The sequence below is a fragment of the Drosophila bipectinata genome, chromosome 3L (genome assembly GCF_030179905.1).
Source record: "Drosophila bipectinata strain 14024-0381.07 chromosome 3L, DbipHiC1v2, whole genome shotgun sequence".
Lineage (NCBI taxonomy): Eukaryota > Metazoa > Arthropoda > Insecta > Diptera > Drosophilidae > Drosophila > Drosophila bipectinata.
Window position 1 is genome coordinate 5,898,694 of NC_091738.1, and position 15,162 is coordinate 5,913,855.

Consider the following 15,162-nt stretch of genomic DNA (forward strand, 5'->3'; position numbering starts at 1 on the left):
ATATTTTTTAAAAAATACTAAAATTTAAACGGATAATAAACTTGCATAAATATTTATCTATTTTTTTTTTATTTTCTAAATTAATAATTTCATAAGCTTTATTATAACCAATTGTTCATTTTCTACATTGCTGTGTCATTTAAATATTTTTATAATATTTACAAAGAAAGTGCTAAAAAGTTAAACCATATATAATTTTTATATACATTGCATTGAATCTCTTCCGTCTGGGTTCCTAGTACTTGTTAATATTAAACAAACGAACACCATGGAATTGTGGTAGCTTGGGAAGAGTCACCACGACTAGGGATACAAAGTTGGCTATGAAGTGTTCCGTGCTATTCCTGGTGTACAAACAAGTGAGGAGGAACCTGCGAAAAAAAAGTAATTAATAACAAATACGCGGGGATAAACATTGATGGTTTTTACAGGACAATGGGAGCTGCTGTAAGAAACTTCCGGGTTGTGGTCATCTGAACACCATCATCAATCTGCTCCCAGTGAGTCAATCTCCTGCTGGGATCGTTTTCGGTACTCAGCCATGGAGCTCCTTTAATTACGTGCAAAAAGTACAGATGGGCCTAGACTCGCAAAAATGAACTGTTAGAATCTTTATCCGTAGTGGTACTCGTGATAAACATTACTCACCGCATTATGGAGCAAGTTGGTCGCTGTCCAGGCAAATGGAATGCTGACAAAGGGCACTGATAAGAGCAGCAGGTGCACGGATAACAAGCCCAGTAGGTAGGCCAACCAGAACCCACGGGCACTCAGCCAGGAGCTGTTGGGATTTGGCTCGCCATGGCCTCCGGCAATAGATGTCATCTTGGATCGTTGTTTACCTTTTTAATAACTTCCAATAAATCAAAACCAAACAAGTAGTTCTAGTCGATTGTTGCGAAAAATGCCTAACGCCATCATGTCATCAACATCGATACAAAATGGCCATGGTTGAAACGGTCACACTGAAAAGAACAAAATGGCTGTTTCGGCGTTGAAAATTTTTTTGGAATATTAAAAAGAAGAAAAAGCTAATTAAATTATTGGTAAAGAGTGTCATAAAACATAAGAAATGCAGGAAAAGTTTTATAGAATGCATACGTGTTGAAGTTTTTTCTAAATACCATTTATCAGCAGCCTGAAAGATGAGCGGTGCCAAATCCTCGGGGACAGGTGAGACACTTAAGTGCCATGTAATGAGAGTCATTTAAATATTTCATTATTGATTAGGCTTTGGAAGCCACATCCCAAGCATCGAGGAGAAGAACAAGCAAATCCAGCAGGAAACTATGATGGAGAAGCTGCGGGCGAAGCACCGAAATAAGCCGAGGACCTACGAAGAGATTAAAAAGTCTGTAAGGATGTACTTCATCGAGAAGCACTATCCACTGGATCCCCTCTGCAAGGCCACGTTACAGTCGGCACTGGATAAACTGCAGCACTACATAAAGGTGACGTCTCGCCATGGACTGGTAGAGAGGCTGGAGAGTCTGTCGCGGCAGCTGGGGCTGAAGTTCATGGAGGATCAACAGATGCTGTTCATTTCCACAGACATGTTCTACGTGGAGATCCTTTTGGATGCAGCCGGCAGCCTACTGGACGTTAAGGTCCATCACGAGTGCAAGATCGAACAGCAGTCTAGTGAGCTGGTGGCCTGCCTGAAAGCTGGCGACTTTGCAGACTTTACTGTTCAGCTGGAGGGATTGTCGTCCATTTACCAGCTAAACGCCGAGCCCAAGGTTAAGAAGAAGGCTTTTGTGGCGCTTCAGGCCATGGAGACTGACATTCACAGTCTCTACCAGATGCACTTGCAATCTCAATCAGGAAACTCGTACGATATAATGGCCAGTTCTCCTGTTGGTCTTGTACTACCGCGTCGCGGAGGTCACCCTATGAAGCTCACCTACTTCTGTCCGCCTCTCCACCTGCCCGAACACGACCCGAAGTTGCCCAGTGGGGACTTTACCATCGAGCAAGTGATGCGTAGCAGCTACGGACTGAATGCAACCGTCAACCTGGAGGGTTCGTCAGCCAACAAGCTGCAGGTTACGCCTATACTGTCATTTGTCCGCGACCAGCAGACTGGAATGGAGGTGCCAACTTACGCTCCGCTGAACCAAACCAACTCTCTGTTGATGCCTGCTACCTATGTGCTGCGCTTGAACAAGCCAATGCCCGTCTGCGTGGAATCCTTGAAAGCCCTCGGACTTCCGGGCTTAGATGCTCAGGCCAATCCTCCGACTCCTGCCACTACGGTTCTCAATCTCATTGTACAAACGGCTTCCAAGCAGGCGATCAGAAGCACCCAGCGCGGACTGTACGTTAATCTGCCAAAAGAGACTCACTGTTACTTTTTTACGGATAACAGGCGGTTGCAGGGCACTTTGGTCTCCTCGCTGCCATTCACTGAGCCCGCCCAGGTGCCCCGTATTGTAGCCTTTCTGAAAAAACAAGCTCTCTTCTACACCCTCCTGGCCAGTTGCGTTCGGGAGCAGCAGAAGCAATATAATGGTAAGTTGTTCAGCTTAGTGTTTACCTCATTCCTCCTCCACTTGTATTTTGTCTCGCAGATATGGACAGCACTGTGATACTAGAAGTGACGGCGGTCTCTTTCAACCAGATAACCGTAGAGCTGCAGCACCCGTACGAGGAGTCGCTGGCCACGGTGGACTTTCTGCTGGAGGATGGTCAGCCGACATGTAGCGTCTTCTGTCTAAGTAACGAGTACGAATCGCTCTCTCAAAAACTGACGCGTACCGTGCGACAGGTGGTCTCCATCCCAATGGTGATTTACAAGCTGCTCAAGTGCTGGGATGAGGAGCACGAGTTTAAGCTGCACGGTGTCATTAATCCGGGAACTGGAACTGCTGGAGGGGGATCAGTGGGCGGCGGGGGAACGGTCGGAGGAGGAGGTTCCACCAGTGGCGGAGGTGGCTTTAATCAGTTTGCAATGGATACGGCTCAAACCCCGGATGGAAACCTGCCCGGTGGTAGTTTTGCGAATATCAGTAATCTCAAAATTGATGCGAAATCCCGGTCTCTGGCTGATGCCTTCGCTGCCTCCACATCAGCAGCTGCAGCTATCGCTGGCCTGATTAATCTTAAGCGCGAGACAGATCCCCAGGCGTCCAGTTCATCCGCTTCCAGTTCCTCCTCAGTTTCGGCCTCGTCTTCGTCAGTTTCCAAATCAAGTGATCAGGAGATTGCGGACAAATACAAGAACATATGGAAGGATAAGACGCCGAATCTGAAGCACTGCGTTAGTATTACGCCCATACCAGGGGATGGAAAGTCTGGATCTTCCGCTGGAGGTGTCTCTGGCGTAGAAGTGCAACGCACTGGTGGCATTGAGATCATTCCACTAAACACCCAAGCTTCCAGTGCCGGCGGAGGAACAACTGGAGGAGGCACTAGCTCAGCACCCACCACCATAACCATAACTCCCATCACCGGTAAGGATCCAAGCAAAGAATCGACCAAGAAGAGCAGTTCATCGGGATCCGGAACCAATATGGCTACAAAGCGGCCACATGAGAGCAGCTCATCGAGTTCTAGTGGAGCTAGTGGATCGTCATCATCCTCCGCTGGAAGCAGCAGCTCCTCGGACATGCAGAAGGAGAAGAAGCGCAAAAAGAAACGCGACGATTCCCCCATGGGACCGCCCGAAAAGATATATTCTCGTCAGAATTCCCCAGCAGCTGGCGGCGATGCCTCGGGAAGCAGTGGAGTGGTGAGAAAGTTCTCCTCCCCCTCATCCTCGCCCAAGGCAGGTGGTGCCGGACAGGGTTTAATGGCAGGAGTGCCGCCCGCGCGTCCAAGCCCCAAGCACTCACCGGTGTACAGCAGTCCGAAACACAACACCGCCTCCAACAGCCCCAAGTCGCCGTTTGGCACCCATTCCCCCAAGCACGGATCCTCCGGCAAGCCTAGCATGTCTACTCTAAAGAGCGCGGCAACGGCAGCCACCAGCCTGAGTCCCAAGGGGGACAAGACTTCCTCGTCCGTGGGAGCTTCCTCGGTGAGCTCATCATCCTCAGCATCGGGAGTTGGAAGTGCCCCTGGCCTGGTACGGTCCTTTGCCAGTGTGGGAGCACCGCCACCACCACCGCCAGTCCCACCGCTGGCCAGTGCGAGCGGAAGCAGTGGCCAATCCCTGAAAAAGGAGAAATCTTCGTCATCATCTGGCTCCTCCTCCTCCTCGTCAACATCAGCGGCTGTAGGCTCGTCTGGATCAGGAGGAGTAGGAGCCGGAGGAGGCGGTAGCGGCATTAGTGCCAGCCTGGCAGCCGCCGTGGCCGCTTTGAAATCCTCCCAAGCTCAGCAACAGCAACTGAAGTCTTCAGTGTCCAGTCTATCGCATTCGTCGGCTAGTGGTGGCCTCGGAAGCTATGCCACCTCAGCCAGTGCGAGCGGTGCGGCGTCAGTGGTTGGAGCTGTGGGAGCTGGAGCCGGTGCCGGCGCCTCCGGACTGGAGCTGAGTGCCCTGCGCAAGGGCATGGCGGGAGGTGCGGTAAGTCCGTTTTCATTATAAGTGCTCCACACCACTCTCCACTCCACTCCAATCCACAACAACCCCCAGCATCTCCCACTGGAAGCCTAACACGTAGTTGACTCTGCCACCTCTCCTAACCAAATGCAGAAACCAATCAAAGCGAACTTGTCTTCAAAACTAATGCAAATACTGTATTTGAAATTAGCTATAACTAGTTTTGTAGTTGAATACTATGATTATTATTACTTAATACTGCTATTATTATTATTATCATTTTGTTGTTTGTGTCTTGTTTGCCTTTTTTCTTATATTTTGTAAATATATATTATCCTTTTTTATGTCATATCCTGCTGCATCCGTTTTATTTCCAACTAAAAATATACTGCGGTGATGGGGCCTATCCAGCACACTTCCTCAAGAGAGAGTTCTCTAGAGGGCACGCTCTAACCACTCTTTTTCCCGCATTTGGCACGATTGTATTTTATTGTTTGTTTTTGTAATTATTATGGTCTAGCATGTGTTTTTATTTATTGATAAAATAATATACATATTTTGGTGTAAAGTGAAGGCTTTTGGAGGTCAGATGGGGGTCTGTATGGTGGTTTATCCCAATAGTTAGCTTTAATAATAAATCTTAGCTGCCGAATCTTGTTAACTATTTACTAACGGGGTCTGCTTTTGTTCTATTCTTCTATTATTCCTCCTCTTCCAACACAAAATGTTTATGAAACATTACTTTTACTTCGTTTATTTATTCCTTCGTAAATATGATCCATTTTTTGATTGTTTTTAATTTTGTTTCTGGTTTGTTTTTGGTTCTCGTTTGTTCCCCTCGCACACACACACACACAACCACTTGCTTACTTTGTCAGGTTAGTTTGATGACGTCGACGGCTCCTTTGGCAACAACAATCCCGGCAGCAACAACACAGTCAGCGGCAACATCGGTCTCGGCTCTGGCATCGGGTCATCCAATATCGCTGGCGGGCTCGGGAGCGGGACAAGTGCCAACGCCAGTAATAGCAATGCCACCGGCAACAGCAACAACAACAACAGCAGCAGCGGGGGGAGTAATGGCGGCGGGAGTATCAACCCCAACAACAACAACGGCAGCGGGAGCAACAGCAATGCTGCAGCAACAACAGCAGCCGGGAGTAACGCCACCTAGTAGCTGCTTGGCCACTAGCGGCGACGGAGGAACTCCAGCCGGAGGAGCAGGAGCAGGTGCTTCCACGGAGTACATGGTGAAGCCCAGCAGCCAGGAGGGCCTCAAGCTGACCATCAACAAAACGGGCAGCGGCAAGAGCTCAGGCTCGAGTTCAAGCTCTAGTTCCAGCTCTGGTTCGAGCACCTCCTCCAGCGGAGCGCCCAAAACTAAGAGCGGCAGTGGAACGAACATTTCCTCAGGGTCCTCAAGCAAAAAGCAGCACACTGGTCTCAAGCCTGGCGTTAACAGCGGTCCGGCCTCTAAAAAAGCCTCTGCATCTTCATCAGCCTCTGCCACTGCATCTGCCAGCAAGCATCTCTTCCAAAAGGCCAACTCCTCGGGAAATCTCAGCAGCAAGCTCAGCGGATCGGGTGTCGGAGGTGGTGGGGGACTGCCATTGACGAAGAGCAACAGCACCAACTCCTTCCAGGAGCACAGCGCTCCCAAGCGTCGGCCCAGCATGGGTGCTCTTGCCAGTGGCAGCAGCAGCAGTAGCGGCTCCAGTGGACCACGAAAATCGAGTTCCATTTCGGCGGGAGTCAGTGGAGCTTCAGGAGCCGTATCGCCCGCAGCCCACAGCGGATCCATGTCACAGCCGCCGCCGCGATTTGATCATCACACCGACATGATGACTATACTGCAGTATGCTTCTCCCACAATGGCCGCCAGCATGGAGGGCTTCATCAAAGGATTGCACAACAAATTCCAGATCCCCAAGCTATCGCAACGTGGTACATCAAGCAGTGGAGGCGGAGGAGTAGCAACTGGGAGCGGCGTAGCCGGAGGAGGCGGCGGTAGCGGTCGAAGTACACCCAGTACAGAACCTTCAACCTCGACAACTATGTCCCTTGCCCCTTCATCCTCGACTGCCGCAGCATTGGTGGAGCCGGAGGCCAAGCCACCGGCACCTCCTCCATCTTCGAGTGGCGGAGATGTGCTGCTGAACTTGAGCAGCTCGGCGGCAATGCCCTCGGGCGATGGCATCGATGAAGAGCTTCTGGCCAGCTTGGCTGGCGAATGACAGATGGCGGACAACCATGAGATATTCCTGTTGCTCTATGCGATTCTCACTTAAAACTAAGTTTAAACTAAAATGTCATAAGATATGAAGGTTTGGAGATGGATAGGAACACTTATCCCATTTCCAGTCCAGCTTGAAACAATCCCCCAAGGCGATTTTGTTTACATTTTACGATACGACACAACAATTTGGTACAAAATCTAAGAGATTATCATCACGTATTCTGTGAAGTCAAACAAAAAACACTAATAGAATCATGTTCGGTTTAAAAAATTGATTAGAAAAAAGCGATTTATGATATTGTGCGAGAAACATCGCTCTAAATATTGTGTAAAATATATGTATTCAGTTAAAAAAAAAATTGTTTATTTGGGTAAAAGTACACATGGCTTAAAAATGTCATAGGTATGTTCTCTTTAATCCATAAAGTTCTACAAATAATCTTATTTGGTTTTTAAGCGTTTGGAAATAGTGTCGAGATAGCTCGCAGAAAGTTTCTCTCGAATTCCTGCTCGGAGAATCTTTCCACAGAAGCTCTGCAATTAAAAAGTATGTATTATTATAGTATTCATAAAAAAATTCTATTTTATAGGACAAACCTTGCTGCATTACGAATTCCAACGGTATCCACGTTGTTAACAATAATATTTAATAGGTTTTCTGCGTAATCAACTGCGTCAACTGCCAGAAATCCATTCTGGCTACCTTCCGAAGTTTCCACAATATCGAGCAGTGGACCTCCGGATCTATGGGCTACCATTATAAGCCCAGCTGCCATGCAGTCTACTATGCCGATTCCAAAATGCTCATTCCACATGGTGTGGATTCCAATGTGGGCTGTTTGATATAGTTTCAGAAGCTCATCGTATGGCACATTCACTTTAAATTGAACATTATTTTCAAGTGACAAGTGCTTGGACAAATCCTGCATATTTTTCAATCTTTCGTAATCCTCCTCGTTCCGGCAGGAGCCCACAATAACTAATTTTATTCGATTCCATAGAGCCTCATCCTGCGCCAATAGAGTTCTCAACTCGTAAATAGCTTGCAGTTGCAGAGGATGATCCTTTTCTGGACGGAATTGTCCCACAGACAAAATGATAAACTCCTCGCCCTTTTCCAAGTGCTCCAGATTCTTTAAATGACTGACTTCGCAGGGAGGATAAACGCGATGCGTCTTGAATGGCACATCCCATATCTGAAGGATATGGTTCTCTGTCCAGGAGGAGTTGACCATGATAGTCTCGGCACAACGACCCACCCATTTGTACATCTAAAAAATAATATATAATCAATATTGGATGGTTAAGTTATATTAAAAACGAACCTTCGAAAACAACCGGTAGTAGGTAAGTTTTGTCCATGTAAGGAATGGATTTCTTGCAACATATTTCTTATTGTTGTGGGACATCTGGCGCTGTTGGACCCGCTTTAACATATCCGTACTTATAACCGGATAGTGGACATAGGCTCCGACTTTAGACTGAACAAGATACCGGAAGAGCGGATACGTGAAGGCATAGCCCATGGTATCAATAAATATATCTGGCGGGAACTTCAAGAGTGCCTCCAGCCCGAGGACCATTGATCCTAAACTCTGGCCCAGCAAAGTGAAATGCGGATACTTCTTGGCCTCGATCCAGTGGCGTTGTTTCAGGAATATAAATCTCACATTGTCATTGTCGATGGCTATGTTGAAGACGTTCTTTGCTTTTTCCAAAATGGAATTAGGAGAGGCGTCTATATCTCCAGTATAAATAACAACCTTAGCATTGGGATATCTTTTCTGAAAGAAAAATGTTTAAATATTTATACAACTGTTTTTGATTTAAGAGAAAAAAACAATTTAATTTTAGTTATCCAAGGAAAAAAATAAATTAGAACTAAGATAAACTATTGTTTTTTTCAATATTAATCAAAAATATATCACAAATTACCGTTCTACATACATTTTTTTTAAATTTCTTATATGATCAGATAACGAAAACAACACGTATGTATGTTTATATATTGCATATAGCTTGTTGCGATTGCATCTAGGGCTATGTTATTATTATATACCTGCAACGCCTTTACTGCACACCACAGAACTCGTTCCCCGCCGCCTCCTGCATTGCAATATGGATGAAAAATTCCAACATTTATGCTATTTTCCGATGTTGCATGCAACTTCTTTTTCCGGCTTAGCAACCAATGTTTTAAAGAAATAAATGAAACCACGGCTAGTATCACTAGCGAAAGAACCATCCATAAACTGTAAACATAAAAGGGTATTTATTAAGTTAACAAATTGCTTAAAAGGCTTACAGTATAATAAACATTTTTAATGTTTTTCCTCAACGACTCATTGTTATTTCCACGTAAAACCAAAATATTGCATTTAGGGTTGTTGATAATGTATCAATATATCGATATTCTTTTTATAATAGTGATATATCGGCTAAATATCGAAATAAGACAACGACTGTGGTAGGTAAGACTTTCTAAAAGATATTTTCAATATCATCCAAGTTATGGTTTTGAAAAAAAGATCCGATAAAAATTCCATTTTTCAGTCAGGACTGAGTCTGTACTTCTCTAAATTCGAACCGATAACAGTGACTCAAAAATGTAGTGATTTACCGGTCACTTATCGATAGAATTTTTTGAACTTTATAATTTGAAATATATAGATTTTATTGTTATTTAATATTTACCAGTATTAATTTAACCTATCTTCAGTGCGTTTAAATTATTTTCTTTAAGATTTATATTTTAATTAGAGTTCCTTTTAGGAAACTTCACATGTTTAATTTTTATAATAAATCTAACAAAAAACAACTAAAAAATAAAAAATTTTAAGGTTTATCTTATTTATAATGTTTATATGATGTACAAAATTAAAATAAAATAACTAGTTAAATTATAGGTTTTAGTTACATTTAAACATAACGCTTTTAATATATCTGATGCTTAATGAAACCCTTAGTTTATTTTTTGAATATACAATTTTACCTTAAACTTTTATAGTTTTGAGTTAGACATATATAATGCTGATGCAGATGCAATGCCGGATTTTCATGTTTCACTGCTTTACATTAAAAGCTTGGTATAAGCTTTTGACATAAAATAATGTTGTACTGGGCATGCGCTTCAGTTAATGGAACTTTTAAGGATAAATACAATTATACTCGACGGACTTAAAATCGAGTCTATTTTATATGAAATAAGGAAAAATGATAATAATTTGACAAACAATTTAGTGTAACAATAAAGTGAATTGTATCCTGCAATTGAGTCAACATTTGACCAAAAACACGTTATTGTAAAAGAGAGAAAATCGAATACGTACATACCATACCTATACATATTAAAATGGTAAGGATGAAAAAAGAGTGCCTTGCAGTTATTTTAAAAGATAAAATACATATTAAAGTGAAAATAGGTTTTTCGTTTATACTAAACCTTATTCTAATGGTTAATAACCACAAAAAAGGCTACAATGAGCCAAGTTTGAACGATATATGAATATGTTCAGATACATATATTATGTATGTGAGTGTAAATGGGTGTATGTGAATATATACAGATAAATGTATAGATATATAGTCGGTGGTAGTCTCAATAAGACTATATCCTTTTATTTGTGCTTTACTAATTAATTAAACCATTCGATATGCTTTGTACATAGTTTTTTTATTGATTATTTCGCTTTTATATACACATTTAGCAATAAATCTATCGCAGACTTCATATAAATATATGTATGTACATAAAAGAGTTAGAATCTTATTGGAATACATGGTGTACATCCGAAAAAAAAGGATATCAGGAATATATGAAGTCTACATTTCGATATTGGGTGACGATTGTTTCAAATTAGGGCGACATAACTCAATTGTATGTGGGAGCTTTATTGGAATGGGTGTTTTTAAATGTTATAGAGAGAGTGGCAAGCCTTTGTATATTACTTATATAACTAAAATATTAAAAAAAACCTGGCAAAAGCCTGCATTTAAGACGCATCGTTTTCCAAAAATCAAAATTAAATAATTTCATAAATGAGTATCTAATAAAATATGCAACAATACACCTACAAATTGTATTAACGCGTTGATGGACAATAGACAGTTTTTTTAATTAATATCTTATCTCTTCTCGTCTATATATTCTTAAAAATATCAAATTTCATCTGTTTTTAAACTAGAAAAAAGGATCCAGTATTAAAAATTAATTTGAAGACATTTAAAAACCAATAGCTGTAATTTATTGCTGTCTGTGGAATAATATAGTGAAAAAGGCAATTTTTTAACTGTCTAAATAAATATTTTTGACAAATGGTCTTTAAAATTAAAGCAGTTTATCATTGTAATTGATTTTTTATGATACTTTTTTGCCGAAAGGTGGTTTTTTCATTTTTATGTAAACAATTTTGTTTATTTTTAATCTTAATCTATCTAAAATATATTAATAATGACATATTTTGAATTTCAGAATAACTACACAAGGAAATATTGGCTTTTTTCCCTTTTCTTCCTTGCATTTGCCATTTCATATATTGGTAAGTATTTTTCAATATTACTAGTGTTTGATTAGAATTAGAAAATTTAATATTGCAATAAAATGAAGATTATTAAACGCGATGTCTACAATTAAAAAAGTTATAACTAAGACCTACTAACTATTACCTGGAAGAGTTACCTTAATGGTTTTCCTTCTATAAGCAAAGTTATAAATTTGTTATATATTATTTCTCATTTCAGATGGCTCCTTCATAATGCCGGAGAATGACCCTCCCACAACGGCACCCAAGTTCTTATCCAGGGGTCATCTGTACAAGGTCATTGTCGGGGAGACCATCGAGTTACCCTGCAAGGTGCAAAACCTTGGATCATTTGTGCTCTTGTGGCGTAAGGGTTCATCTGTGCTCACAGCTGGACATTTGAAAATAACCAGGGATCAACGCTTCAAAATCGTCGGAGACTATAATTTGCAGATAAATGGAGTCAAGACCCAGGACGCTGGGGACTACATCTGCCAGCTTGGTGATCAGGAAAACAGAGATCAAGTGCATACAGTCGAGATTTTGGGTAACTCAACTAAAACTTAGTACAAAAACTGTATTACAAGTTTGTTTAATCCTTAGTCCCACCTACACTTCGGGCGCTTCCTCATAATGGCCAAGTGACAGCCCGAAAGGGAAGTACCGTCACCTTGGAATGCAAGGCCTCTGGTAATCCTGTCCCAACCATATTCTGGTTCAAGAAGGATGTATTTTCTGGACCCACTCACTTGTCGGATAGCTCCACATTAATACTGGAGAATGTGGATAGGCATCATGCTGGAACATATCAATGCTCAGCCGATAACGGAGTCAAGGATCGCGTCTCCATGGACATACAGCTAACCATACTTTGTAAGCATTTCAAATACTATATTATCTTTACTCAGAAAAATAAAAAATATCCATTTCATTTCAGCTCCTCCAGAAATTACTGTTGAAAAGTCTTGGGTCCATGCGGCAGAGGGATACGATGTGGAACTCGTTTGCATTGTCCATGGAGATGTCAACTCAGAGGTACGTCTCTAGGAATATATCTTTGGCAATATTGATCAGATTCACAAGCGGAATACCTTAAACGATTCGTAGATCGATTCTCCATGAATCTGCGTCAAAATCTAGAAACATAATATTTTTTAAATTTTTCGTCAAATTTTCTGGAGGGTCCCCTTCAAAAATCCACAAAAATGCCTGTAGTCAGTTTTTGGCTCCCTGTGAAGGCTATATCTTTGGCAATATTGATCAGATTCACAAGCGGAATACCTTAAACGATTCGTAGATCGATTCTCCATGAATCTGCGTCAAAATCTAGAAACATAATATTTTTTAGATTTTTTGTCAAATTTTCTGGAGGGTCCCCTTCGAAAATCCACAAAAATGCCTGTAGTCATTTTTCGGCTCCCTGTGAAGGCTATATCTATATATGGCAATATTAATCAGATTCACAAGCGGAATACCTTAAACGATTTGTAGATCGATTCTCCATGAATCTGCATCAAAATCTAGAAACAAAATATTTTTTAGATTTTTTGTCAAATTTTCTGGAGGGTCCCCTTCGAAAATCCACAAAAATGCCTGTAGTCATTTTTCGGCTCCCTGTGAAGGCTATATCTTTGGCAATATTGATCAGATTCACAAGCGGAATAGCTTAAACGATTTGTAGATCGATTCTCCATGAATCTGCATCAAAATCTAGAAACAAAATATTTTTTAGATTTTTTGTCAAATTTTCTGGAGGGTCCCCTTCGAAAATCCACAAAAATGCCTGTAGTCATTTTTCGGCTCCCTGTGAAGGCTATATCTTTGGCAATATTGATCAGATTCACAAGCGGAATAGCTTAAACGATTTGTAGATCGATTCTCCATGAATCTGCATCAAAATCTAGAAACAAAATATTTTTTAGATTTTTTGTCAAATTTTCTGGAGGGTCCCCTTCGAAAATCCACAAAAATGCCTGTAGTCACTTTTCGGCTCCTTGTGAAGGCTATATCTTTGGCAATATTGATCAGATTCAGAAGCGGAATACCTTAAACGATTTGTAGATCGATTCTCCATGAATCTGCATCAAAATCTAGAAACAAAATATTTTAATTATTTTTAAATATTTTTCGATTTGCAGATGCTTTGGTATCAAAACTCGTTTCTTTTGGACCCAACTGATCGCCGGTCCATGTATCCACGGGATGACAGATACAGTCTCATCATTAGGAATTTCCAGCCAACCGATTTTGGAAATTATAGCTGTGTGGCCGATAATGCTTTGGGCAGGACAAAGAAATATATTGAAGTATCTGGCCGACCCGGTCCAGCTGATTTCATTTCACCGGCTTTGAGTGGATTCTTGGATCATTATAATTTAACATGGACCATTGAGTCTATACCTCCATTGGATGAGATTAAACTTCTTTACAGACGTCTGCTGGTAATTTTCTTTAAAAAAAGCATTTAGATGCTAAAATTAATCCTATATTTTTAATCTTTAGATGAATGAAACTTATCAGCATCCTGGCAAATGGCACGAATATCATATTAAGCCCACACCTATTAGAACCGATGGATCGCACTTCCAAATGTCCTATCTCGTCAAAAACTTGGAACACAATGCGGTTTATGAGGCCATTGTTCAGGCCAAAAACAAATATGGCTGGAATGAAGTATGAAACATTTTAAAATGAAATTAGAGTTTAAATTAATACATTTTTATCCAAACAGATCAGCGATATTCATCAGTTTTATACCCGAAATCATGATCTACTTCTCGATATCGACATGGAATACAAAATGGGAATTTCAAGCAATATTAGAATATCTCCAACTTTATTTGGAACTCTATTCAGTGCTTTTATGTTGATACTCTATCCCATCATTAGTGTTTAAGAAATAAAGTGTAGGTTTTATTTGCAAATATAATTTAAATGGTGCCTTACTAAAACTTTAGCAAATAATTACATTTACGTGTATGTACATTAAGAAATCGTATTTAATATATTAAAAATCTCAATAGAATACTTATCTCAATAGAATATTTATGAAAACAATTTATGTACTTCCGCAATGGTTTTAGATACCTAGCAGATCCAATTAGAAATTATATGTTTCATCTTAAACTATTTATTTATTTATTTTGTGTATATTCAAAAAAGATAAAAATTTCTCGACAATTTACTTTTTAGGATCTATCCAATGTATCTATTAACTGCTAGATGAATAATAGATTTGTAAAATAGTTTTTTTCGTTACAATTTTTATTTTTTTTTAAAACAATATGCTTATCCATCTAGTTTAAGAGAGTTTTAAAGTTGGGAAAAATGATGGCCTACTTAGGATCATTTCCCGAAATCCCGATCCATGAACTGAGTACCGGATTATATCATAAATAAATTCAAAATAAATCAGTTGAATAAACTTATACTGAGAAAAACCAGAGTAGTACCACAAATACTACGAAATTGGATCTTTGAAATAAGAAATATCTATATGAATGGGCTAGAAAGCCATCAAAATAAACAAAAAAGAAATTCGTAAATTTGCACAAAACTTATATGTATATAAGCACTAGTAATTTTAATACATCATCAAATTGTCATTACAAAAATATAAACAATTACCACGTTTATACGATGCATATCCCATAACTCTAATTATTTTCATTATCGCATGATAGTTTTCTGTGTTGTGAATTAAAAATAAATTGTTACAAAAATCATGCTTACATGAAGAGAATTATTTTTTTAAATAATTTGTTATAATGTGGTTATTTTAACATATCTCTAAATAATATGAAAAAAATATTTATATCACCAATCGTATAAGCGTAGTAAATGTTCACAAACTAAACACATTGCTTTAATACAAATTTAGAAATTAAAAAAATATGATAATCAAATTCTCAACAGTTGCA

General features: G+C 40.3%; 4 protein-coding genes across 5 annotated transcripts; 2 read left to right on the forward strand and 2 right to left on the reverse strand.

The window, feature by feature from the left end:
* Window positions 1-80: 80 nt before the first annotated feature.
* Window positions 81-909, reverse strand: ORMDL (Orosomucoid 1-like). Its single transcript, XM_017245944.3, has 3 exons — window positions 649-909; window positions 430-581; window positions 81-371 (listed from the first exon to the last, which is right to left on the reverse strand). The coding sequence occupies exons 1-3, from the start codon at window positions 823-825 to the stop codon at window positions 236-238; spliced, it is 465 nt and encodes a 154-aa protein (XP_017101433.2). The 5' UTR covers window positions 826-909; the 3' UTR covers window positions 81-235.
* On the forward strand, window positions 903-7,067 carry MED1 (Mediator complex subunit 1). 2 transcript variants are annotated; one of them, XM_017245941.3, is made up of 4 exons: window positions 903-1,173; window positions 1,231-2,511; window positions 2,571-4,510; window positions 5,365-7,067. In XM_017245941.3, exons 1-4 carry the CDS (start codon window positions 1,146-1,148, stop codon window positions 6,718-6,720), a joined length of 4,605 nt encoding a protein of 1,534 aa, XP_017101430.2. In that variant the 5' UTR covers window positions 903-1,145; the 3' UTR covers window positions 6,721-7,067. The 2 variants fall into 2 exon arrangements, with proteins under 2 accessions (XP_017101430.2, XP_017101431.2); XM_017245942.3 differs by having other exon boundaries at window positions 5,370-5,797.
* Window positions 7,068-7,110: 43 nt separating this feature from the next.
* On the reverse strand, window positions 7,111-9,147 carry Alg11 (ALG11 alpha-1,2-mannosyltransferase). The gene is made up of 5 exons (XM_017245943.3): window positions 9,028-9,147; window positions 8,782-8,974; window positions 8,048-8,506; window positions 7,320-7,993; window positions 7,111-7,256 (listed from the first exon to the last, which is right to left on the reverse strand). Exons 1-5 carry the CDS (start codon window positions 9,039-9,041, stop codon window positions 7,175-7,177), a joined length of 1,422 nt encoding a protein of 473 aa, XP_017101432.2. The 5' UTR covers window positions 9,042-9,147; the 3' UTR covers window positions 7,111-7,174.
* A 721-nt stretch (window positions 9,148-9,868) lies between these two features.
* Window positions 9,869-14,522, forward strand: LOC108128423 (limbic system-associated membrane protein). The gene is made up of 8 exons (XM_017246019.3): window positions 9,869-10,077; window positions 11,194-11,260; window positions 11,463-11,789; window positions 11,846-12,115; window positions 12,180-12,277; window positions 13,381-13,683; window positions 13,745-13,915; window positions 13,974-14,522. The coding sequence occupies exons 1-8, from the start codon at window positions 10,075-10,077 to the stop codon at window positions 14,136-14,138; spliced, it is 1,404 nt and encodes a 467-aa protein (XP_017101508.2). The 5' UTR covers window positions 9,869-10,074; the 3' UTR covers window positions 14,139-14,522.
* Window positions 14,523-15,162: the final 640 nt, after the last annotated feature.

What these genes read in the sequence shown, in the direction of transcription:
- MED1 (XM_017245941.3), top strand. Translation starts at nt 1,146, where the DNA reads ATGAGCGGTGCCAAATCCTCGGGGACAG. An exon ending in TGCCAAATCCTCGGGGACAG is followed by an intron (nt 1,174 to 1,230) that starts GTGAGACACTTA and finishes ATTATTGATTAG; the next exon opens with GCTTTGGAAGCCACATCCCA. An exon ending in AGGGCATGGCGGGAGGTGCG is followed by an intron (nt 4,511 to 5,364) that starts GTAAGTCCGTTT and finishes TTACTTTGTCAG; the next exon opens with GTTAGTTTGATGACGTCGAC.
- Alg11 (XM_017245943.3), bottom strand. An exon ending in ACTACCGGTTGTTTTCGAAG is followed by an intron (nt 7,994 to 8,047) that starts GTTCGTTTTTAA and finishes ATTATTTTTTAG; the next exon opens with ATGTACAAATGGGTGGGTCG. An exon ending in GGAATTCGTAATGCAGCAAG is followed by an intron (nt 7,257 to 7,319) that starts GTTTGTCCTATA and finishes TTTTAATTGCAG; the next exon opens with AGCTTCTGTGGAAAGATTCT.
- ORMDL (XM_017245944.3), bottom strand. Translation starts at nt 825, where the DNA reads ATGACATCTATTGCCGGAGGCCATGGCGAGCCAAATCCCAACAGCTCC. An exon ending in CCAACTTGCTCCATAATGCG is followed by an intron (nt 582 to 648) that starts GTGAGTAATGTT and finishes TTGCGAGTCTAG; the next exon opens with GCCCATCTGTACTTTTTGCA. An exon ending in ACAGCAGCTCCCATTGTCCT is followed by an intron (nt 372 to 429) that starts GTAAAAACCATC and finishes TTTTTTTCGCAG; the next exon opens with GTTCCTCCTCACTTGTTTGT.
- LOC108128423 (XM_017246019.3), top strand. An exon ending in ATGGAGATGTCAACTCAGAG is followed by an intron (nt 12,278 to 13,380) that starts GTACGTCTCTAG and finishes TTCGATTTGCAG; the next exon opens with ATGCTTTGGTATCAAAACTC. An exon ending in ACAAATATGGCTGGAATGAA is followed by an intron (nt 13,916 to 13,973) that starts GTATGAAACATT and finishes TTATCCAAACAG; the next exon opens with ATCAGCGATATTCATCAGTT.